Source organism: Haliotis cracherodii, unplaced genomic scaffold (assembly GCF_022045235.1).
Source record: "Haliotis cracherodii isolate W230 unplaced genomic scaffold, xgHalCrac1.p SCAF_7, whole genome shotgun sequence".
NCBI classification, from domain to species: domain Eukaryota; kingdom Metazoa; phylum Mollusca; class Gastropoda; order Lepetellida; family Haliotidae; genus Haliotis; species Haliotis cracherodii.
The window spans coordinates 31,868,996-31,896,290 of NW_027266330.1; the positions used below are offsets into that span (position 1 = coordinate 31,868,996).

General features: G+C 39.5%; 1 protein-coding gene across 1 annotated transcript in view; it reads left to right on the plus strand.

Moving 5' to 3' along the window:
• Nucleotides 1–426: 426 nt before the first annotated feature.
• LOC139447246 (dedicator of cytokinesis protein 9-like) overlaps nucleotides 427–27,295 on the plus strand; it is a 188,645-nt gene continuing 161,776 nt past the window's right edge. Inside the window, exon 1 of the mRNA XM_071228512.1 lies at nucleotides 427–624. Within this exon, the coding sequence (XP_071084613.1) occupies nucleotides 505–624 (120 nt within the window). The 5' untranslated portion in view covers nucleotides 427–504. The remainder of the gene's footprint in view (nucleotides 625–27,295) is intronic.

The following is a 27,295-nucleotide window of genomic DNA, read 5'->3' on the forward strand; positions in this document are numbered from 1 at the left end:
GAAACAGCAAACATTACAATGCTATATTTAGTCATTTAAGTTTTGTTTCTTAAATCAAATGTTGCACTGTCAATTATATTACCAACTTGATCTATTTTGAAATTATAAAAACATATAATAAATGAATAAACAGTAATTTCAATTTTCGGAAGATCCACCAAAGTGAATTTTAGGGGTTTCTACAATGTAAGCATGAAATTGTGGTAATGAAATACTAGAATGTTATAAGTCATATGGTATAATATTGGCAAGAAATTAATTAGAATTCATTTATATTTGTTTATATTATTGTTACATTAAAATCAATTTTCACTCTCGTTTCGTTTTTACCCTAGAACATTCAACATTCGACATATACTTTTAGGTGAGTAAAGAGGAGTGGTTGCACCAAAGTAGTGATGAGTTACCTCCCTTACATACTCACAAATCAATATGGCGGAAAGCTTCGACTTCCGTAAGAAACGAAATGAGAAAAGATCGTGACAAAGAAGGATTTAAACAATTATGGCTGCTCATCTGACAGAGCGAAAATTCAAAAACTTCAAAGAGGCTCTCCGAAATCGAGGAGATGCTGCGAAGATTCGGGAAAGTGTCTCGGCCGCTCTCAGGGAGAGTGCCTTTCAGGTGCGTGTTTTTCAGTTTCCATGTTTATTTTCAGACGATCTGTCAAGTCAAGGCAACACAGATAAATGGTCTTCATATTGGATAAATATATATGATAGTCATTGTGTTAGTCTTTTATGTGTTGTCAATAACGTCTAAGTGTTTCTTGTAAGGTGTGTATCCGCATAGTCATATTGACATTGCTTGTTTGGGTGACAGTCGTCATAATGGGCGTTCACCTTTTCAACACATGGGATTCACGGCACGGTAGTCGCGTCCCAGATACTCGTCTCTTGTCAGTGTATATCGATTTGACCGAATCAGTGTACACTTTTATATGAGATGTCGTTTGAATGGACCAAATATGTCTTAACTGATACAAGCACACAGAATGTTTCATAACGCTTCATGCAACAGTGACCTGATGCTTACGAATGAAAACAATCAATTAATGCTAATACGTTTATTTCTAACAAACAATGTTAATGTTTCACCTAGATTCATGTTCCGAATGATGAATATTTATACCAGCTTTATGTAAACTTATTTTCAAATTGGGTTGTCACATTGGCAAGAGTTTGATTGCTCTATCAACCTTTGTAGAGAAAAAGACAAAGATCTAGTAGCCTAATTTAGAGTAACTTACTCGAGAATGTTTCATTATTCAATCTTTTTATGACCCATTTCTTATGGTATTGATATTTAACAAGCATCCTGTATATTTAAATCATCTTTAATCAAACTTAAGATCCCACCTTCTTTTCTGTACAGTTTACTGTTATGTTGATTGATAAGCAACTATAGCAAATGTTCACAAATGGCATTTCTGGTTTGTGATTATTTTATGCAGAAGCAACATCTGCTTGGATTAACATTAAAATGGCATTGATTTCTACAAGGTCTTCATTAAGACTGTAAATTGGCATAATGGATAATGAATGCTGCCTCCTTCCTAAGATAGTGAGGCAATTGTTAAATTGACCCACTTAATGAAGTGAGTCATACTCCATTGTAATTTCGTCGAGGAGGTTGACAAATAATTAACAATATTGCAGGCACTTGAGTTGTCACATGGTCACTTCAGTACAATTGTTACATCTCATTATCATGATTAGATACTGTTTCTTAATAATTCCTTGTACAAAACCCTCCTAGAAATGACTATATAGTTTTACAGTGTTTAGGCCTTTGACCTGATAAATAACATGGATGTGTAATTTTAGAACTATAACTTTTTATTTGTCTTTTTAGGGCAAATGTTTATCTGGAGTTTATGTAACTACATATATATACTTTGTTGAAGTTTCTCCTTTCTTTTGTCCCATAAATAAATAGAATAGATAAAAAGAATTCTCAAATATGCAGAATGTTTGAAAAGGTATAAATAACGTTTGGGGCAAACAGTCTGACAAACTTCATAAAGAAAGACAAAGCACCTATAGCCCTCTAATGCTTGCCATTTGTTTATTGAATCTTCATGTTGTATCAACAATCAAAGATGCAGCATTGTTAAAAAAATATGTTGCTCAAACTCTGTCTCAACGTCTGTTCAAAATTAAGAATAAAAGTCAAGTTGTCGATAACAGAATTTTGACGGATCTATGGTGCCAAAATTCCAATGAACGTAGCACTGCATTGGATGTTGTTCAACACACTACTCAGCATCCACAGCATGGCTTTGCTGATGCAATGTTGTAGCAGCCTGACCGAGGTTCAGCGTAATGGTCCGACCAATCAATAGATGCTGTAAATCCAGACACATGTACCAGTACAGGGAGATAATTAGCATGATTCCCGACATGGGTACAATGTGTGAAGCCCATTTCTGGTGTCCCCCGCCATGATATTGCTGGAATATTGCTAAAAGCGTCGTAAAACCATACTCACTCACTCACTCATACCAAAAGACTTTATAAGATGGAACTTGTTGTTATCCTGCCTGGTGGTGGGGATGAAACATGGACTGGTTGGCTTAGTGTACTGTGTGACACACACATGGAAACACATGTTGCTATATGAATGAGTGAGTGAGTATGGTTTTACGCCGCTTTTAGCAATATTCCAGCAATATCACGGTGGGGGACACCAGAAATGGGCTTCACACATTGTACCCATGTGAGGAATCGAACCCGGGTCTTTGGGGTGACAAGTGGATGCTTTAACCACTAGGCTCCCCGACTTCCCCACTATATGAATGAAAAGAGTGGAAATGTGTCTATACGTTTCAATATTAGAAATTAAGTTTGAGAGTCATAGATCCTTGTCGTTATAAGTTGATAAATAATGTAAAAAGTTTAAGAGGGTCATCAGATTTAAATACTTTCATGACTATAGCAGCAAATGTCAAGGAGCCCAGGTCCATTCTTAATTCCAAACACTGAATTTTGGTATAATAAATTCACTACATGTATTATGATAGGGCCGAGTTCCAAGGTTTGATGACAATCAGTCAGTCCTATAAAATGAACCGATTAATTAAGAATTTTTATATTCATATTATTGCATATTTCAAGGATGATCTGAAGCTATGTTCAAAATTAGGGGTCCTGGGGTCCTTGAGTTTTGCTTCTGCAGTATTAAAGTCTAAGGACACCCCAAAAACTTTCCCTTCAACACTAGGGCTCTGAGAGGTCCCTCTCTGTGCTTTCATGCTTAATTTGGAACAGCAAAGCCATATTATTACGTTGATTCCTGTAACAGTAAGTTGTGAAGTGTTACGAGTTGTAGGAACAACAATGTGCCCTGCAGCTCACACCATGGATTCCTGGTGAATGAGCTGGAGCTGCTGTGGCTGGTGTCGTCGTGGATACCACCAGGCGGGGATTAGCCTGCACATCCAGCATCAGGCCACTACAACTTCTGAAATGAACACGAAAAGCTTCATTAGCAGCACAGCTAGTCAGAAACAGGATGAACATTACCTAGCCATTTTCGATTTTAGATTGGTTTGTGGACAAATTGAGTGGAAAAGATGTCCGATTTGATCCTTGACAGTTCCTTTTGCTTCTTGTGTAAATGTTGTAAGGATTCCATGTCAGTACCTCCCGCTTAGTTTAAGAGCTGACTAAATTTTGGGATCGGGTGGTTAGGCTTTACTTGGTTTTTCGGCAATTGAATCTTATGATAGGCCTAGTGGTTAAAGCGTTCGCTCATCACGCTGAAGACCCGGGTTCGATTCCCGACATGGGTACAATATGTGAAGCCCATTTCTGGTGTCCTCCGCCGTGATATTGCTGGAATATTGCTAAAAGCTGCATAAAATAATACTCACTCACTCACTGTAATGTACAAGAAAACAGAAAGAGTTATTGTGTCTCGTGATGACCTGTGATGTGTGCTTGTAGTTTTACATCACAACTCCTTGACTCAATGGCTGACTGGCATTTCAATATGTGAGTGTCAAGTTACGTTGCATAACATTTGGAAATATTACTTGACACTTGAACTGCCGGTAGTCGAGAGGAGGCTCATATTTGTCAAGCCAAGTCACAGTTATGCTTGAGAAGGAAAACAGACAGTGTGCTGAGAGATGTTGTGATGTTGACATAGGACTACTTGGTCCAGACCCCTGACTTGGAGATATGTCTGTTGAGGGGGAGTATGTTCCCCGGGTCTGGTACGCATTGACAGAGTAGCTTTAGACAGAAATTAATAATTAGAGAAGATTAAAACTTATTAAGCCTTTCATTATGAGTGTTAATATATTTGACCAGACCACCATATCCAGACCACTTAAAGATACATAGACTATGTTCCTAGGTCTGGTACACATTGTCAGAGTAGTTTAAGACATAGTTATTAGTAATTAGAGAAATTTCAAACTTCAGTACTTATATGGAAGAGTGTTGATATATTGGTTATCAAAGGACATGAGAGTGAGATTGTATTTATCATCCCAAATCATTCTTCAAACATTTTCAGTTTGTAAACAGTAATTTCCAATTCCAGTGGCAGAGAGATCATTTTCATGATTTTATCAACACTTGATAAGACATCCTCTGTGTGATTACCAAATCTGAAAACAAATCAGTGGGACATTTAAGATGACAATGACTCAATGTCCTAGAAAATGAACTGGGTGCCATTGTACAAAGAGATATTAGCGCTAAGGTGATTGTAACTCCCATACCTTAACATAGACTTACGACAGTTGTAGCTCTAAGGTTGTTTTGGCACCCTGATCTGAAACCCTCAATGTCAGGAACTTCACATGCACGAGGCCGTACTCTTGGCAGTCTCCAGAAGTATAGCATTTGTATTGTTATCTCTATCTATTTCTGTCTGGCGACATTTCTTGTACATTAGTCAACATTTGTTCACTCCTGGATGCTCACCAAAATATGTAACCAGAATCTGCCTTATTTACTGCTTTTGTTATGTTTTATGTTCGTTCCATCTCCGAATCAGACCCACCAAATGTTGGAAAACTGGCTCCTAACTGTGAATCAAACCCACCAAATGTTGGAAAACTGGCTCCTAACTGTGAATCAAACCCACCAAATGTTGGAAAACTGGCTCCTAACTGTGAATCAAACCCACCAAATGTTGGAAAACTGGCTCCTAACTCCAAATCAAACCCAATAAATGTTGGAAAAGTGGCCTATGAAGAGGCAATTAGATGAAACTTCTTAAGTGTTTTCTTTTTTGTCATTTCTTGCTCACTCTCAAATCCTATGTTTTGGCCTGAGAGTTAACATTAACATGATCAAAGAATTAGTTGTTATCATCATTTGAAGCATGTCATGGGAGCTTAAGTTATCCTCAGTTGTAGCCAGGATAGCTTGATTATGGCCAGGGATTCCCCCCCTGAGAGACATTGCAGTAATGTCACGATGCTCACTGCTTATATTATATGTTGTGTTTGTCACATTTGCATGATTGATGATTGGAAACATGGTTCTTGTAAAACAGCTAATTAGGAGAGTAGGTTCCACCAGATTGCAGTCCAAGCAAATGTAGCAGGACGTGGAGTCATCCCACAGATGACGTCCTTACCTTGTCAGCTTGCTGACGGGGTTAACCTCTTCGGTCATGTGGACAAGGCGTCCGACCTCGGTCAGAAGGTCCGTGGTTCGAATCCCATCACAGGACTCAGAAATTTTATGACCGCTACATTGCCGCCCAACATGGGGCTGAGCATGTTCATATTAAATTTGAACCCTACTATGCGGCCCGGGACATGCCTTCTGTTGACGGGGGAGTATGTAGCAGGGTGTGGAGTCATCGGAGACTTGGAAATTTTATGGCCGCAACACAAATTTGACCCAAATCTTTCTAAACATCATTATATTTGTTGCTTTTTTTATGTTATTCTGTCACACAGATAATGATAATCCTAGTCACACAGAGGACTATAATACTAATTACAGCATCTAGAATTTGATAGGAAATGGCCACCAGGGTGCCGTTGTACAAAACAACTTTAGCGCTGCGAGTGTCGTAAGTCTATGTTAAGGTATGGGAGTTGCTATCTCCTTAGCGCTTAAAGATCGCTTTGTACAACGGCACCCAGGCCATCAAGCACAGCCCGTAACTAACTGTAACCAGCTACTACTTGTAATCTCACCTACATATCGTAATATAATGTATTTGCTGTAATAAGCATCCTAGGTACTTAGAACATTGACAAAGGGGGGTGCTTATTGAAACAAATCGCAAGTTAATTTTTTCGTAAGAGATCGTGTGGTAGAGAACAGAAGTAGTTCAAACTCAATGAAGCTAAAACTTTTTGTACATAGTTACAAGGCAGTTACATACCCTCTGTACTCTGTTGTGTTTACAGTAAACAAATCTGTTATACGTAAACACAAGAAAATATGGTTTGTCAGGTAAATGTGTGTCTCCGTATGGGCCACTGAGTTGGTCAGAGGGTGCTTTTTGGAGCAGGGAGCTTATTATGGCAAATACTGTACTAGGATGTCACTGTGAGGCATATCTGTGGACACGGAAGTGAATATTTGAGGTTTACAATGTTCACACAATGTTATCTCCATGTTGTATACCGTCACAGATTTTATCAGCAACGGTGACACGTTCCAGATAATGGTGTGAGCCATTGAGTTTTTACTCACAAGTTATCATTCACAATGGGTGTTCATAATAATTGATAGTTTTCTTTTGGTTTTCTATATATTTTTACTTACGTGGGTCCAGCCTATTGGCTAGTGAGTAGGCATACTTTTCAAATAAAATCCTGTTTCAGATGACTTCTAATTTGTATCTGTTACGTTACGACAAGTGTGTAACATGTCACGTTAACTGACAACAGTGATATGCATGTCTAATTAACAATAAAAGAGATGTAGAGCCTTTCTATCCATTATTCTCTGCAGTCCCGTTCATGTGTGTCTGATGCCTGCATTTGATCAGTAAATTATGCTTGTCGTTAGAGGCGACTAACGGGATCAGGTGGTCAGGCTTGCTGACTTGGTTGATGCATGTCATCGATCCCAATTACGTGGATCGATGTTCATGCTGTAAATCACTGGATTGTCTGGTCCAGACTCGATTATTTACAGACTGCCGTCAGATAGCTGGAATATTGCTGAGTGCCAAACCAAATCGATCAGTAAATAGAGATCTGTAAAGAAATGCATGTACGCAAGTGTAAAAGGATACATTGGGCAATTACACAGAGTGTTATGCTATTAGGATTTTGAATTTTTATATTCATATTTTTATGCAAGAACTCATATTTAAATGGGTAATAGGGATTTATTTTGCGTATTTTACACAAGTACGCAGGTTATCTGCAACTCTGTAGCAGTGTCCGAAATAGCTGCCTGCCCGCCTGCAATAACAAAATTAGTTATTATGTATGTATAAATTGACTCAAAGTATCGTGATATATCAATACATCATATACATGTATATCAGTTAATAATAACATTAGTTATTGTGTATGTAGATAGGTAAAAATTACCTGGAGGGAATTATTGATTTAGTATTGCTATTCATTGATTTGTATTAATACAGTCTAGACAATAAGAACTTATCGATACATCTATGTCGTGAGATACGATGATATGCCCAGCTGTGAAGTTCAACCTTTGCTGACAGCATTGTTTTCTTCCTGTGTGACAGTGACGGATTCGGTGAGGATCTCCCAACACTCCTGCTTTTAAAGCATGTAAGGAATCACGTCAATAAATTTCAATTATCACACACAACCAATGACTGACAAAACATCAGTCATAGTGTAATCCTATTTATCACCTAGAATGATATAAATATTATGACACACAATGTAAGGAATCTATTTGTTCATGTCTTCAGTCGAAATAAGATTGATCTGTAGAAATCCCTGTACATTAAATTACTCAATCTTGGAGGTCTGCCAACAAGGCATCAATCACGTCCATTAATTGGAATGCCACTTTGTGGATGTGAGATGATCCATGTGATCTATGTGAGAGTGATTTCTGCTGTATCTCAGATTCTGTTCATAAATACACTTTTTACATGTTTTATGGATAACAACTTTCTCTGAAATGTCGTGACAAAGATTAAGAGAAGTTGTCATCCATAAAAAGTGTCATGTATTCTTGTTATTCCATCTTCTAAATGCTGGTCCAGCGATAGAAACAAACATTTTTAGTCCACTAGTCCTTTTAATGATAACATATAGCAAAACCCTTAAAAATGGCAAATTTCTACTAGTCCTTATGATACTTTAACTATTGGGCAATTTGGCAAGGACTACAGGACTAGTGCCAATTTCTACCGCTGCTGTCATAGATTAGATTCTGTTTAGACATAGTGGAACAAGCCTGGCTCACTTCAACCTCTCTGATGGAAAGGAATAGCCATCATTTACATCGCAGCACAATGCTTGTAAATCACTCGCCCAATCACATTACTCTTATGAGCAAGAAAAATTCTGTACTCTGTTAAGGATAGATTAGATGTGATGGAGGTGGTAACATCAATTCTAAAATAAAGCAATGGTAGATAATTGGTCCTAATATTTATCATAATAGAATGGAGACAATGCCGAGCCAAATAATAGCCAAGAAAAATACATCTCAAACTTTTGGAAAGATCAGGCCATATTTTTCATGGTTTATGATTTGTTTTGGCGAAAAATTATGGTTGATAAGGATGGGAAATAAAATAAAGAAAGCATAAAGTAGACATGGAAATAGATGTTTGGGTGGCATGTTGGTTACTTGATATAACATGACAGTGCTGAAAGCCAAGGGGTCCATGATATTGTGTTTTTTCCCGAAAAGTTAAAGATTGATGATTTCCCTATACCATATAGGAACACACCTGAAGGGCACCTGTGGACCCACTTTAAGTTTGAGTGAGTGAGTGAGTATGGTTTTACGCTGCTTTTAGCAATATTCCAGCAATATCACGGCAGGGGACACCAGAAATGGGCTTCACACATTGTACCCATGTCGGGAATCGAATGCTTTAACCACTAGGCTACCCGACCGCCCCTTTAAGTTTGAAGTTTGTGTGACACTGACAATGCCCGTAGGAAGGGTTTTGTTGAAAGTAGGTGAGTTAGCGTCCACATCGCTATGTCGGGGTATACAGGACATATTTCCCTTTGTTGACGATGAGATCACTGTACTTCCTGGTTTGTGTCTGTATACTTGTCTGTATACTTGACATTGTCTATATACAACTTGTGCAGTGTCATTTTGAACAAACTTAGAATGGGGGAATCACATTTGAACTTAGGCCACAATAAATTAGTCATTAGATTTTCATGCAAGTTAAAGTTTAAATAAAATATCAAATATTAAGGGTTAGATTGGTTTGTTTGTTGTTTATCGCCGCACTCAGCAATATTCCAGCTATATCATGTATATGACAGCGGTCTGTAAATAATTGAGTCTGGACCCGACAATCCAGTGATTGATATCATGAGCATTGATCCACACAATTGGGATCGATTACATGCATCAACAAGTCAGCAAGCCTGACCACCCGATCCTGTTAGTCGCCTCTAACGACAAGCATTGTCCCTTTTACAGCAAGCATGGGTTGTTCTACCCCGGATCTTCACAGGGCTTTGGGGTTAGAATTCTTCCCCAACGTATGCTACTCGTTAGAGGGGAACAAATGGATCGGGTGGTCAAGCTTGGTGACTTGGCTGATTGTACTGATGTGGATCGTTGTTCACAATATCAATCACTGGATTGTCTGGTACAGACTCAATTATTTATAGACCAACATCATATAGCAGGAATATTGCTGAGTGTATATATTCTTTACATAGAATCCAAACTATGTTTGTGTGTCAGGTTGTATCCTGAGGATGAGGGTTATGAACTCATAAAAACCCAAGTGTTTTATCTTACATATTAAAACGGAAACAAAATCTGAAACAACATTTATCAACAATTTTTGGTTTCAAACACACTTTTCATGAAATTGATGAAATGGACATAAAATATCTCTTGCTAACCTACATGCATTTGAAAAAGAGATTGCAAAAGTATTGTGTTATTTATCAGCACTTCTGTGGCCTAGTTGTTCACTCACTTGGCCTACAGTGAGTGAACAATGTTGCAGGTTTGAGCCATTTAAATTTAAAATCATGGGTATTGTGGGTGTTAAATCAGCGGTATTCTGTGTCTAAAATCAGAGGGATTATTTGTATAAAATCCTGGGTATTGTAAGACAATGACAGGACAATGGGATGACATCACTGGAGGTTTATAAGTATGTGATATATATTGTATGTTAGCACTGAATACAGCTACTTCTCTATTGTGTTGTGTATGTGACAATAGCGCCTGATATAGGAACCAGGAAGCTTCACTTAGCTAGGGCGTTTTCACAAGTAGCAGTTTCAGATCACTCGGCTGACAATAGCAGCAACTACATGCAATTGCTATAGTAAACTCAGAAACAACGGGGCTTAATCTTCATAGACTCTTGCTGAGCGTGGCTTTAACCAACCAACAAACAAAAATACTGTGCAGTGGTAGAAACTAACAATTTTCGTCCACTAGTCCTTATAATGATATATATAGCAAAACCCTTAAAAAGGGCAGATTTCTACTAGTCCTTATGATACCTTAACTATTGGGCAGTTTGTCAAGGGCTACAATACTTGTGCCAATTTCTAACACTGCTGTGCACACTATTCATGTCCATTCCTAACTGTTATGCCTTGGACACCATCTTTTGCTTCCTGTAAACTCCTGGTGCTGTTATTACTATTGCTAGACTACGGGCGTGTATTTGATGGCCGTTGTAGTCAGGGTGTGAATGTAAATGTAATGAACTGTTTTCACCTATCTGAGGTTGACTTGAGCTTGGGGTGCAGGGAAGAAGACACTTTCATCAAATATTTAACTCCACAAGTCAAATATTGTGTGAAACCGTCAGTGTGTGTATCTGTGTCATCGCGTGGACCGCAGGACACCTCTACATGGTGGTGAGAACACAGTTATCTCACATAGACAATGATACACTTTAGTTATAAGGGGGGTTACCAGGAGTTGCGTCCAGGAGGTAGGCTGAAGACGGATGTTCATGGGTTTGAATCCTGTTTCAACCTCATTATGACTCTAGGTTTTACAGCATTATACTCTGACTTGTGGGTTTAACCATACAGTCATTTATTTTATGGTCTCTGGTTTAACCAAAGTGGTAGGCATTTAAGACCGGCATCTCTTTTCTTGCCTCCCACATGAAGCTGACCTGCCCTGGCATAACTGAAATACTGTTCAAAGCAGCATTAAGCCCTCCTCACTCACTAACCCTCTGTTCAAAAGGGGCGGTCAGGTAGCCCATTGGTTAAAGCGTTTGCTCGTCATGCTGAAGACCCTGATTTCATTCCCGAAGCCCATTTCTGGTGTCCCATGCCGTGATATTGCTGGAATACTCACTCACTCACTCACTCACTCACTCACTCACTCACTCACTTCAAAATGCACAAAATAATTGTTTGACTCCTGTACCTGACTGAAGAAGAAGTACTAGCTTATCAACATATTAGCTTCCATGGTGATGTGGCCGTCAAATCGGCTGTTTCAATCAGTGGGGGTTTATTGAGATTTGATAACCTCTGATTGACCAATCTGAATCGAGTAATTTCCAAATTCATGGTGGAATAATTGTTCACATTTCTTAGAGGGGAGAATGACTCATTTTGCTCAGCCCTCATCTGAATAGTGAAAATATACAGGAAAACTATTAAACACAAGAAGTTGCTGGTTGTTGATGTTACTGGAGGATACCTTAACATGAGGAAGATGGGCAATCTTGTACATGTTGTAGGGCTGGGACAGGTAACTCGGGGACCCGGGTCGGGTGGCTACTGAGTAGGACCCGGGTACCCACAGGACTACCCGGACCTGTGGTTAGTCACGTGATATATTGTTTAATGACAAAAAATATGTAAAAATCTACAGTGACACTTCAAGTCACAAATGTTCGCATTTCTTTCTGACTATGCACCCATTCCTTCTGACCTTTATAGGTTTGAATAAAGATAAAACTTCAGTCAACTTCAGTGTATGCATGACCAGATCGTTTTTTATGTGTATCTAAATTCGTTTTTCCAGGGCTATGGTCAAACTATTCCCAATCGGACATTTTACACCCAAGTCTTGAGACACATAGCGGGTATCCTGGTAGGGTCGGGTAGTAGCGTTGTGGGGACCCGGGTAGTCCAGCGCTCCAATCTTGTACAGAATCTGTTAACGGATTTATTTACCTTTAAGTACTACCCAGAGGCTTGAAGACGTTATGTAACATGACAACACCTTCAGGACATATTTGTAAGTTGGAACTTGCTAAACAAACCCTTATCCAAGCTAGTAGGAATGACATTGACATTGATAAATCAACACAAAAGTATCACGATATATCGATTGAAAATAACAATTTATATTCTGTTTACCTATAAAGACAGATTAATCAATTAAATGCTAAATATGAACTAGGTTGAACCATTAAATTTGAAATTTCTAATTTCTCCTTGTCTTTGTTTGTAATCTTAACAAATGAACTTGATTCTGTGTCTGTGAGCTATTTAGTATTTGGCATCAATATTCATTAATTTCTGTCAATACAGCATCAATATTAAAAATGTACCGACCAGGGTTGTATTAAGACCTACTCACACGCTGATATTCAACCCCAAGTTTGCAGCGTATGACAGTACAAATTCCCAATTTGAATTGTAGATTTCCCAATTCCTCAGAAAGTATAAAAAATGAGAACATTAAAGAAATCCAATTTTGAACAATAACACAATTTGGTCCCAATTTACCTGCCAAGGGCACTTAGTTTGGAATCGTTGATAAATCCTTGACCGATACATCAATCGACATCACGATATACGATGACATCCCCACCATTAAGACTGCATCAGGTCTTCTACATCAAGCTGTCTGGCATGGTGGTCTTGGTAATCTGCTTGGTATCAACACCTTGTTTATGCTTATCAGTGGAGAAACCCTTGGATGCTGAAAGTTAGTTCAATAATGTCAGCCTCATTGGCTTTCAGCAGCGCATGAAATGGAGCCCAGGGTGGTACATGTTAGTTAATTAAGAGCTCATTAAGGGTTCATGTCACTTTATTAAAGGGACCCTGGGGCCCCTTATGATTTGCTCCTATTATTTTGTAAGCTATGGACCCCTTCAATCTCTGACATTCAACACCCCCTCAATCTCTGACCTACCCCTTCAATCTCTGACATTCAACACCCCCTCAATCTCTGACATTCAACACCCCCTCACTCTCTGACCTACCCCTTCAATCTCGGACATTCAACACCCCCTCAATCTCTGACCTACCCCTTCAATCTCTGACATTCAACACCCCCTCAATCTCTGACCTACCCCTTCAATCTCTGACATTCAACACCCCCTCAATCTCTGACCTACCCCTTCAATCTCTGACATTCAACACTCCCTCAATCTCTGACCTACCCCTTTAATCTCTGACATTCAACACCCCCTCAATCTGACCTACCCCTTTAATCTCTGACATTCAACACCCCCTCAATCTCAGACCTACCCCTTTAATTGCTGACATTCAACACTCCCTCATTCTCTGACCTAGCCCTTTAACCTCTGACATTCAACACCCCCTCAATCTGACATACCCCTTTAATCTCTGACATTTAACACCCCCTCAATCTCTGACCTACCCCTTTAATCTCTGACATTCAACACCCCCTCAATCTCTGACCTACCCCTTCAATCTGACATTCAACACCCCCTCAATCTGACATACCCCTTTAATCTCTGACATTCAACACCCCCTCAATCTCTGACCTACCCCTTTAATCTCTGACATTCAGCACCTTCTCAATCTCTAACATTCAATTTACCCCTTCGTTCTGACATTCAACAAACCCCTTTAATGACATTAGATAGCACTACGGTTGGGACTCGTACGTACGAGTGCTTCACACAATATTATCATTCCGTCTCACTATCAGCTGCTGTGATACAGAAGCTGGTGGTATCCCTCTCAATGGGAGGTGCCGGAATGCCAACAGGAGTGCCAACATCAACAATGTTGGAATGGCTGACAATGAGATGAGATGTTTAGCTCCACTAACAGGGATGAGCTTGGTGATCACTGATAGAGAAATGAGATCCGAAGCCTGATAACCATATGGTTTGAGAGAACGTCCAGTAGCTATACAGTGTGATTTAGAACGTTTTACAGTACTTACTGCAAACAAGCACCATCCCATCTCCGTGATACTGTTTGATCACAACTGTTACAGGGACTTACTCTGCTCTGCCCTGAAGCCATTATTCAGCCCAAAATATCTCTAAATTTAATGAATACTTTTAAATTATGATTTTTCTCAGAATTATCAAATTTCCTGCCAAGGGCACTTGTTATGGAATCCTGTATACATCTCTGCCTTATTGTATATACTAGGATAAAAGCATGTCCACACAGCTCTCCTGATAATAATATGGTTCTAGAAGAAGCTTTGCCCTGATTGTGTTTATAGAAGTTTCTAAGTTTGTCAGAACCATACCTATACTCGTGGGTTCACTAAAGTGGTAGATATCTGAGACCTGCATCACCTCGGGCTTCGCTCCCTCGTTAAGCAGACATTATATGAGTGGGATACTGTTTAATAACCGATATACCTATATACAAGTCCGTGGTTCAACCCAACTCACTCAATAAACGAACGAACGAACGAATGAACGAACGAACCACCGATAGAAAGAATGAACGAACGAACGAATGTGCACCAAATGCATAAGTGTTAAAATGTGTCCCCGGGGCAAGTGTCTTAGTCCAAATGTGCCTCTGTTTACCCAGCAGGGAATGGGTACCCGATATGATGTAAAAAACCTCCAGCGCACATACCGTATATCGCTGTATATAAGGCGACCCCACGTATAAGACGACCCCCCTGTACACGCCTTAAAAATCAACCCAAAATCCTATACTCCGTGTATAAGGCGACAGGGAATGAAACACATCACAAGTCTGACTGATATAGAAGATTTAACGTGCGCTTTCCGACTGTAGCGTATTTCGCACACGGACATCACAAGTTAGTTAGTTAGTTACTTTGGAGATTTAACGTGCGCTTTCTGACTGATGCGTATATTGCACACATCACAAGTGCGCACACAAACCTTATATATGCAATAAAAATATGTTTATCTTGCGTTGTTTTTTTTCTACAATGATAGGTCACGTGTGTAACTCCGGCACACGTCGCCATTTTGTGTTTACACGGTACGACACTAAATTGGTGCCCGTAAAATAAAATTCATTTATGAAGTAATAACATATAAGAGACAATGGTGAGTAATTTAATCGCCAATTAACTATGTTGTAACTAACTAGGCTTATGTTTGCTTCACATTCAGCATGTTTATTCCACAATCACTTGTACACACCATCTCCAACAGTTGTTAATACAACTGTAAAAACAGCGGGAATTGATTTCAGCTTCACTGGTTATCACATGTTAGGTCACATGTGCAATATGCAAATGCTTTCCGGTACTTCCGGCTCTCTGCTCACGGATGTTGATTGTTTTACCGTGTCAGGTGGTTTGACAATCTGCATCGAGGCGAAGGCCATTTCAACTTTATTTGCAGAAATTATTAAACTTTATTCAAGGAAAAGAGATACAAATCATGTTTATGTATGGAAATAGTTATTGGAACAGTTATTTAGGACGAAATGCGAAGTTTTATTGTCAAATGCTGGGCTGGCTATCGGACGCCGGTTGACATCGCCAGTGGAAAAAAATGTGAGATCTTCGACTCCGTGTATAAGACGACCCCCCTTCTTAGCCCCCTCATTTTAGGTACGAAAAACTCGCCTTATACACAGCGATATACGGTAGGCAGTTTGGGTTGTATACACCCCAGGGAGTCAAGAATGATAAATGGAATGCATTCAGATCCACTGGGGACAAATAAACCTCATTTAACTCTTTGAGCAGATACCGTATTCGATGTAATAAGTGCCCAGGGCGCACTCAAAATTAGTAACAGGGGGCTCTTATTAGAATATTACTTTGGTGAAAAAAATAGAGTTGAAAGATAAATTTTGTGGTTTATGCTGACAGCCTGTAATGTTTATATACGACAGATATATTTTCCAGAAAGTAATTGCCCATAATTAAGGGTGCATGTAGCACACGAGTGTGTTTTATATGTATTATTATAAATAAGTCTTATGTACATTGATCAATCAGAAGGGGTGCTAAATGAGATTGTTCACTAGCCAATATATAAGCAAATATCGCTGTGGGCACTTATTAGAGCAGGGCGCTTATTACGTCGAATACGGTACTTAGTAAAGTATCACAAATGCATTATCTAACTGTACAATAAACATTTTTGAAAAGTATCAAATCGAATATCAGCAATGTCATAATCATCTTTTTGGAGGAAATATGGTACACCTAACTGAAAATACTATGCCCTTTTCATTCATAACACCTCTTCCTGTTGTGAGTAGCAGACATGGAAATATGACAGTTATTGCACTAGTGCTGGAAGATTGAGGTTATGTATAGTGTACATGGTGCAGCTGACTCGTATTGCTGGGATGCTATTAATAGACAGGAATATATCTATCCATTTCTCAAAGAAATTGGCAGAGGTCAAAACTACAAATCCATCTCATTTTGCTGGACATATTAAATGAACAACAAGAACACTCTTCATCAATAACATATATTATGTAAAGGTCAGTTGAAAATATATGGATATTTTTAGGTACAGGGTATGTAAATGCACATGACTGCATCTTCATGGTGACCCAAAAATTCAGTGATACCTCGCTACAATAATACCTTAAGGGTAAAAAAAAAAATTAAGGCAAAAAAACAACACATCGCGGCGATGCTGCTAAAAGTCTTATGTTATGTTTGACAGTATGTAAGGGGCCTTGGCAAACAGACACAAGTTATGCTACTGCATGGCTTGTATATATTCCATTTTGTATAGGTATATCTCGCTTTGTTAAATAACAGATAAGTTCAATTAAATTTCTTTAGAAATCATACATAGTCAACATATTTTGAGACCCGCGAAGATTCCGGGGTAGAATAGGTCTTCAGCAACCCATACTTGCCGTTAAAGGCAACTAACAGGATCGGGTGGTCAGGCTCGCTGACTTGGTTGATACATGTCATCGATCCCAATTGCGTAGATCGATGTTCATGCTGTTAATCACTGGATTGTCTGGTCTAGACTCGATTATTTACAGACCGGGGTCATATAGCTGGAATATTGCTGACAGTGGCGTTAAACTACAAACAAACAAACAACAACATATTTTGACAGTGAATACCAAATTCAATTCTTCATGAAGGGATACAGTTCGCTTTACCGATTACGCAAGAGAATCATAACAGCCCTAGTACTTACATCTAACAGAGCCGTTTTTCTCATGTTTCATATGCCCCGTGAAGATCAAGGTTGGAATTGGTCTTCAGCAACACATGCTTGTCGTAAGAGGCGAGTAAGGGGATCGGGCGGTCAGACTCGCTGTCTTGGTTGATGCATGTCATTGTTTCCCTTTTGCGTGGATTGATGCTCATGATGTCAAATCAATTCATTCGGATTGTCAGATTAGGTCCACAGTAGTCAATGCATGTAGAGATCATTGACTGAAATGAGGATTGGGCCCCACAATGGTTACTGGCATTGGTCAGGGTAATCATTAGTAGTAGTTCTGCCAGTAGTACTAGTTGTGCTTCTAGTAATACAAGTTGTGCTTCCAGTAGCACTGGTTATGCTGCTAGTATTAATTGGGCTGCTAGTATTACGAGTTGTGCTGTCAGTAGTACTAGTTGTGCTGCCAGTTTTACTAGTTGTGCTCTAAGTAGTACTAGTTTTACTGCCAGTAGTATTAACTGTGCTGCCTGTAGTACTAGTTGTTATGGGAGTAGTACCAGATATACTGCCAGGAATACAAATTTGCTGCCAGTAGTACTACTTGGGCTGTCAGTATTTATTAAAAATACCAGCTATCCTGTCAGTGGTACTTGTTGAGCTGCCAGTATTACTAGTTGTGCTCCAAGTAGTACTAGTTATACTACCACTCGTACTAGTTGTGCAAGCAGTGATACATTAGTTTGCTGCCAGTAGTACTACTTGGGCTGCCAGTATTTATTATTTATACCAGCTGTGCTGTCAGTTGTACTAGTTGTGCTCCAAGTAGTACTAGTTATACCGCCAGCCGTACTAGTTGTGCAGGCAGTGATACAAGTTGTGCTGCCAGTAGTAGCACTTGACTTTCATGCGTAATTACCAGTGCTGATTAAGATGGTTCAACTGGTTAAGAAATTTGGGTTGGTCGAATATGAAGCATAACTCTTTGTTTGTTGTGCCTTGCCAAAAGAGAGTGTGAAAACGCACATAAACTGATGTGTTGCGACATTGTACACTTATCATGTCCATTGTCACTTGAACCAGAGATTTTTCCAAATACATATTCAGAGCTTCAAAGAGTAATTGGTAAACATGAGTTATCAGAACAAAGATTCAGTTCATAGAGCAAGGCAAATAGAGCAATGCAAAACGTCATGAGACTCGTGTAAACCACATAGACCAGTTCAAGTTTCTGTGTGATCTGGACAAACAATTCCACAAACATTATCTTCAGTTTTGTTTAAAAACATTGTTGACATGCTAGAATATGTTTCATTTCTGAAATCTTTGGAATAGTAAAACGTGGTCAAAACCACAGACATATCCATTTTCATGCCATAAAGAACAGAATTCTTGTAACTGTGGCAAACTGTTGACAGCACTCGCTGACGTGGCGTCAGTTAGGAAAGTGCATATTTTCCCTGTTTTCCGCCAAGGAGCGATGTAGAAACAATGTTGTCAATGATTAGCCAATTAATGTTATCATAATGAAAAGGTCATGAATGGAACAGGGCGACATCTAGCCATGTTGGTGAGATGGTGAATGGCGAGCGACTGTGATCCTATCGGCTGTTGAGAATGGTAAGTTGGGCAAGTCAGGGTTCCATTAAAGGACATTTGTGTTTTGTAGTGGTAGGAGAGATTTTAATCATTATTTTCACTAGATACGATCAGCTTAAGACTGAAATGCAATATGGCTTGCTAGTGTGTTAATTGGTTATAGAAATAACGTGCCTGACTTTTCACTGCTTGCTTTGACACAGCAGTCTAGACTGACAGAAAGGCTGAAATGACATGTTGGATTTCCATTTGATTTTGCAATTTTAGAAACAAACCCAAGATTTAAGACATGTTTCTAAATGTAAAGTAGAGCCAGGTGCATTAAAATTAGGACAAGTAGCAGGACAGTACAGGTGGACATTGACAGTGCTCTTCCCTCAGGGGACAAGTGAACGTATGATAGATATCCACTTCCTGTGTTTGTACTTATATAAATATTCTGGTAGTAGTACTAGTTGTGTTGCCAGTAGTACTAGTTGACCTGTCAGTAGTACTAGTTGTGTTGCCACTAGTACTAGTTGACCTGTCAGTAGTACTAGTTGACCTGTCAGTAGTACCAGTTGACCTGTCAGTAGTACTAGTTGACCTGTTAGTAGTACTAGTTGTGTTGCCAGTAGTACTAGTTGACCTGTCAGTAGTACTAGTTGTGTTGCCAGTAGTACTAGTTGACCTGTCAGTAGTACTAGTTGACCTGTCAGTAGTACTAGTTGACCTGTCAGTAGTACTAGTTGTGTTGCCAGTAGTACTAGTTGACCTGTTAGTAGTACTAGTAATGTGCTGCTTTGAAAAATGCAACCTAATATTTATGTCTATATGCACCAAGTGCATGTCCCGAAAATGTAAATTTGTGTCTGACGAACCCTTACTTGTCCACACCACATCAATCGTTGAACACACTCAGTGTCTTTAAGTTTCATTTACCAAACTATATCACTAATCCCTGTGTTGTGTCGATTTCATGACCCATGACGGTCATCTGAGGTCAGTGATTTTACTTATTTAGACTAGTTTATGCATCTATGTTTCAACTTGCTGAAGACCTATTCTACCCCGGATCTTCACGGATAAGTTTTTTTGGGACGAGGGTGCAACCTGGTTTAGTCTGGTGCAACTAACTTTACATGTCAAAGGACGTGAATGACTATGGGCTTTCCTCCCTCATTAAGCTGACATACAGAAGCATATACCTGAGTACTTTTCAAAGCAGACTCAATCCCACGCAAACTCTAACCGTGAACGGGCAGTCGGGTAGCCTAGTGGTTAGAGCTTTGCTTGTCACGCCGAAGACCCGGGTTCGATTCCCGACATGGGTACATTGTGTGAAGCCCATTTCTGGTGTCCCCCTCCGTGATATTGCTGGAATATTGCTAAAAGCGGCGTAAAACCATACTCACTCACTCACTCTAACCGTGAACATCTGACGGAGAACTGATCTTCAGCAACCCATTCTTGTTGTTAGAGGATCACAGGATCAGATGGACTTGGTTGATGCATGTCATCATATCCCAATAGCTTAAATCGATGCTCATGATAGCAATCACTTGATTGTCTGGTCCAGTTTTGATCATATGCAGACTGAGACTGCCATCAAAGAGCTGTAATGTTTCTGAGTGTCACAAGAAGCAATAAACAAGCAAACAAAACCTACTCCTCAGTTGTAATAGAGTAGCCTGCGGGGATTCCGGGTGAGAATATAGGTCCCCACCAACTAATGTTTGTCGTAAGAGGCCACTTAGTGGATCTTGTGCTCAAGTGCAGTGACTTGGTTGATTACATGGCATCACACCCTGACAGCATGGTGGGGGCACTGGTGGCCCAGTCGTCTAAGGCACCGCGATTTGCTGTGCAGAGTTGCATCCCTTGGGCATGCCAGAAACCTTTGATTGTGGGTTCGAATCCCGGTTCGCCCCGATTATGTTTCTAGGTTTGTCAGCACCATACCCGTGCTCGTGGGTTTCACCGAAGTGGTAAATGTCTGAGACTTGCATCACTTCGGGCTTTCCTCCCACATTAAGCTGACACGCCGTGATGTAACTGTAATACTGTTAAAAGCGGCGTTAAACCCAACTCACTCACTCACTCACTCACTCACTCACTCACTCACTCACTCACTCACTCACTCACTCACTCAATGACAGCATGGGGCCTGGATATCAATCACTGAATTTTTAGTTTAAACATATTTTATTATCATGAAAAGGATTGGGCACAAGTAATCACAACTTAGAACGCCCTCTCCCATAGATTTACATGTATGCTTATTTACAGTTAATAAATCAAATGACAGAAAGGAAAGAAAAGAGATAAAGAAATGTACGACATTCACACTGCTCACTCAAACCTTTTTGTTTTCTTTATATATGTATGTACATTCCTTGAAATGCTTTCGTTCACATGATTAGGTAAAATCACTGGATTGTCTGGTCCAGCCTACGTTATTCACAGGCTGCTGTCATATAGCTGGAATATTGGAGTGTGGCTTTAAACTATAAACAAACAATCAATGAGACATGCTGCAGATTAGGGAACATAAATTTCTTTGTAAATATTTGTGTAAGGGACAAAAGATTGATTTCTGATTCTCTAAATACATTTTTATCTTGAGGAATACTTTTGTGTATTACTGCGTAACAGTAGTATGTCTGAGCTGACTGAACACGACATTTGCACCGTTTCACTTCGTTGATATGTAAAGTTTGGTGTCATGGTAAGCTATTCAACATTGTCATGCCATGAGCATGTTAAGAGTAATTTTTGAATTATCAGTTTATGAATTTATGTTGTAAACTCAAAGGTGGGCACACATAACATTAAGCTTGCTCCACTGATAATGTCCTATCGCTATCACACCCATGCAGCAGGAATACATGATTACCCAGGCCTAATACAACTGGGCATTGTAAATAACACTCTATGACATTTGGAGTATAGTTCATGTTGAGAAAATTTAAAGCCTACTCGCTCACTATTGCAGATACAACTTGTAGTGGGGTGATGATGGTGAGATGAAGAAGGGTTTGACCTTGTGGTCGAGATGAGTGTGCTCTGTTGCAACGTTGCAGTGTTTGTGTGTGTGGCTGCTTGTACTATTAAATCCAAGACTACTGCTGGTTTTATTACCTAATTATTGCCTAATTATACCACCATTCATTCCATGTATGATACATTAATTTTAAGGTCTACAATTTCTCTGACCTGAATGAAAGTCATGTGGGCTTTTGTCATGGCCTGATTGTCTGTGATCTGGCATTGCTGTTCAAAATGTTACATGTATAGTTGGTAGTGGGGCTCAATTTATATGTTCCGTGTTTTGTGAAATTGTAAATATTTACCTTGATTTGACTTTCGCACTTTGACCACACTGAATGCTGAAACTATTTATTGCCATTAATGATTATCTCTGTTAGACTATAATGGATATTAATTTGGCGTTAGAGGCGACTAACGGGATTGGGTGGTCATTCTGGCTGACTTGGTTGATGCATGTCATCGTATGTCATAGATTGATGCTCATGATGTCAATCACTGGATTGTCTGGTATAGACTTGATTATTTACAGACCGCCATCATATAGCTGGAATATTGCTGAGTTAGGTGTTAAACAACAAACAAACAAACTAGGAACATTACGACCAGACCAGGGACTATATCTCAGAGTGGCCAGTCCAGCTGTCTGTATTGTGAGTTTTAGATACTGCCTTTTGATACCTGAGTAATTATTAAGCTATGTCTTTAATGAAACACACTTACAACTGACCTCCTCAGTCCCCAGGTCACATATTCAGAGATATAATAACATAAATATAAATCAGGAATGTATTTGGAGATAATTTGATCATTAATGAGGAAAGAATAGATATTTATGTTATCTTTATTTATTAGGGGCGAAACATTACACCGGAGCATCGTGAGTTTTCTTGCAACGATATGATACACAATGCGTTTTTTTCTGTATCGATACAAGATGATGCACTTGCTTAAATAAATTACGACTCGTTAAATGAGCCCGCAGCGTTTTTGTCAGTCAAATATTGCAAATTGTGTTGTAATTAGCATTTCAAGTTCAAAATAACCTCTGCGAACAGGTGTCTCATAACTAGTGATAACAGCTTTTCCTTTTGAACCTGCTCTGAAATATTTAGTCATGAATTTTACACATGGTTTCAGCGGTAGAAACTAACAGTTTTCGTGTACTAGTCCTTATAATGATAACATATAGCAAAATCCTTAAAAAGGGCCAATCGCTACTCGTCCTTATGATACCTTAATTATTGGGCAGTTTGGTAAGGACTACGGGAGAAGTAATACGAGTTCTATGGATGAACAACTTCTTTATTACAATTAGTGCGACGTTTCGGTGTAGATCCTAACACCTTTATCAAGCAATGTGTTAGGATCTACACCGAAACATCGCACTATTTGTAATAAAGAAGTTGTTCATCCATAGAACTCGTCTTACTTCATCACTCCAACTTCTAAATGCCACTGAAAGAAGTTATACGGGACAAGTGCCAATTTCTAACCCTTTGTTTGTTTGTCGTAGTTATGTGTATCGCGATGCATATTGTATCGTGACCTTGCTGTATTATTTCAGCCCTATTGGTTATGTCATTAGTCCCTAGTAAGTCAGGTCCTGGGGACTGCATGAATAATGATTAGGGAGTTGTCTGTAGTGCAAGACAAGCAGATGGACACCATAATGATGAGGTGAACTCTTGCTGGAGCAAGACTTTCCATCATATTAAACAATATTTCAAGTAGACGTGGTTCAATTGTGTATTACTTTCCAACAAGTGAAAAGGATTCTAGCAGTTTCATTTGCCCACTTTTTGACTGAATGGGATGACGCAAGGTCGTGCATCAAGATTGATTAAATGTTTCATGTCTGCCGAAGGGGCTTAATTCGGATCAGTTCGAGAAGCATCCATCTCTATTGACAAAAGGCATGTTTCTTTGACCATGACACTCCTCCGAACAGTTGGCCATTATGTTGCATGAGGGGGGTTGTAAGCAGGGTAGTGTTGATGGCGAACATTAAAGTCTCAGGTCCCTCGATGGCTATCTGAAGTCTGGCAGCCTCCTTTGATCTGGGCACCGCACCAGCGATACGCATTAAATTCCCATATTTGGCACTGGAAGGGTGAGGTTATGTACCATGATTGTTGTTGAAGTAGATAGAACTGACTGGTTATTTATTGCATTGATAAAAACATTCATAGTAAACTACAGCATGTTGATGTTCACTTGGTTCGCTGACGTTAATCAGTAGGTAATCTTTATATAACATATACATATTGATATGTTGATTTATAACAATTTTTTAAATTATTTTTGTGTATGGATAAAACTGTTATATGTAGGCCTGCAATTAAGCAACTTAATGCTAAATATGAACTTGGCTGATCCATTAAATGTTAAAAATTGAATTTTCTGCCTTCTTGTTGTCATCTCAACCTTGGTATTCTTAACACATGTAAACGTTTCTGTGGAAGCGAATTATTTATTTTGTATTGATATTCATACATTTGTATTGATATTGTATCAACATCAAATGTTTATCAATACATCAATGTAATGATTTTCGATGACATCCCCGAGAAACACCCACAGTGATTTTCTTTGAGCGTAGTTACTTGGGGACAATACATTAAATGTGAGGGTTGGTAGTGGTTTTATTTTGGCCTTTGTTTTCCATTATGGTATGGCTGTCGTGGAGCCATGCTCTACTTCTAGAATATACTTGTTTGACATGGGTCACATTACCAATCATCCATATGACCTGTACAGAAACCCCGCCAGTGGCAGTCATGTTACAACATTTTCATTAAGATATCAAAACTTCTCAGTATAAATGGTGACCTTCAGCCACCATATGATGACCTTCTGGAGATGGTTAGAAGGTCACTGTCATGATGCTGACGGGGAACACATTGCCAATCATCCATACGACCTGTACAGAAACCCCGCCAGTGGCAGTCATGTTTCAACATTTTCATTAAGATATCAAAACTTCTCAGTATCCAGTGGCAGTCATGTTTCAACATTTTCATTAAGATATCAAAACTTCTCAGTATAAATGGTGACCTTCAGCCACCATATGATGACCTTCTGGAGATGGTGAGAAGGTCACTGTCGTGATGCTGACGGGGGCCACATTACTGACAGGATGTGGTGTGTTTCCAGTTGTATGCAGTCAACATTCCACCAGCCAGCCGACAATCATGTCATTACATCATTACGCTGTACAAGTTGCAGTCTATAAATCACTGAGGTAGTCAGGGTGATCCACGTCTTCAGCATATTGACTGCTGCTTGTTCAGCACATTCTGGAGATTAAGTCGCCACTGTTCCCTGTGCAGAGTGGCACCCCTTGGACATGCCAGAAACCTACGATCGTGGGTTTGAATCCCTTTTCGACTTGTTTATGGTTCTAGGTTTGTTGGCACCATCAGCGGTACAAACTATTATTTTTAGCCCACTAGTCCTTATAATGATGACATATAGCTAAACTCTTATGAATGACAAATTTCTACTAGTCCTTATGATACCTCAACTACTGGGCACATTTGCAAGGACTATGGAACTAGTGCCAATTTATAACACTAACCATACCATGATGCCTGTGCTCGGGGGTTCCTCCAAAGTCTTAAACGTCTGTGACCTGCATCACTTCTGGCTTTCCTTCTTCATTTAACTGACATGCCAAAAAATATCACTTGAATACTGTTCAATGCAAAGAGGCTTTACTCCTAACTCTGGGGATTTTGTGGAGATGTCAACCTACCTTTTATCATTGGCTTATATGCCATGATACGAGTGATGTAATTCTTTTGGATCACAATTTTCAGGAATAAGTGTCCCTTGGGTGGGTTGATGTAAAGTTTTCCTGCCGTTTCAATTTATATCTGTCCATACAATGCATTGCTCTAGGATCGTCTTTTGTGAGAGATGTGTCTTGTGCAAAGCTGTTGGGTTGTGTCGACCTTGGGTGTGTTGATGTAAACCTTTCTTGCAATTTCAATTCATGTCTGTCTATACATGCTGCAGGCTCCCATATTGGGAGAATTTAGTCTTGAGGAATCAGGTTGAGTTGTGTTGATGTAAACTTTTCTTGGAGTTTCAAAATATATCTGTCTATACAATGCATTGCTATAGGATCGACTTTTGTGAAAGTTGGATCTTGAGCAAAGCTTTTGGGTTACGTTGACCTTGGTTGTCTTGCTGTTCTTGCATCATTCCCCAATTATATATGTGTTTATATGATCTCATACTGTGGAAGTTGTAGAAGGATTCATTGTGGTGGTGTCAACTGGTAATTTTTGTATCATTACCCCATATTCATTTCCAGGGTCCTGTGTTGTGAGACATGGACGTTGCAGGAACCTATGTGATGTGCTGAGTTGTGTTGAGTTACTATGGTCAACATTCTTGTGTCATCAATCTATATCTGTCTGTACAGTCACATACTGGGTAGAGCTGTTGTTGCAGGAACCTATGTGATGTGCTGAGTTGTGTTGAGTTACTATGGTCAACATTCTTGTGTCATCAATCTATATCTGTCTGTACGGTCACATACTGGGTAGAGCTGTTGTTGCAGGAACCTGTTGTGTAGAGTTGGGTTGAGTTACCATGGTCAACATTCTTGTGTCATCAATCTATATCTGTCTGTAAGGTCACATACTGGGTAGAGCTGTCGTTGCAGGAACCTATGTGATGTGCTGAGTTGTGTTGAGTTACTATGGTCAACATTCTTGTGTCATCAATCTATATCTGTCTGTACGGTCACATCCTGGGAGAGCTGTTGTTGCAGGAGCCTGTTGTGTTGAGTTGGGTTGAGTTACCATGGTCAACATTCTTGTGTCATCAGTCTATATCTGTCTGTACGGTCACATACTGGGAGAGCTGTTGTTGCAGGAGCCTGTTGTGTTGAGTTTGGTTGAGTTACCATGGTCAACATTCTTGTGTCATCAATCTATATCTGTCTGTACGGTCACAAACTGGGAGAACTGTTGTGCTGAGTTGGTGGAGTTCGTGTTGACCTCACATCACCTGCTTGGATCATCAGCCTCCGAGAATACAATGTTGACGCTGTGCTGTGTGGCAATTCTTCCAGCAGAGAATAATCCAATGATCAGCACAATCATTAAGTCTGTTACACATCGACCCTGTTCACAGTGTTAATCAGTCAGGACATTGCAGACAAGGGGATTACACCCATCAACATTTTAAGTTGTTACAATCTGTGTGATGAACAGATAGGATTGCTTCATGTAGTATG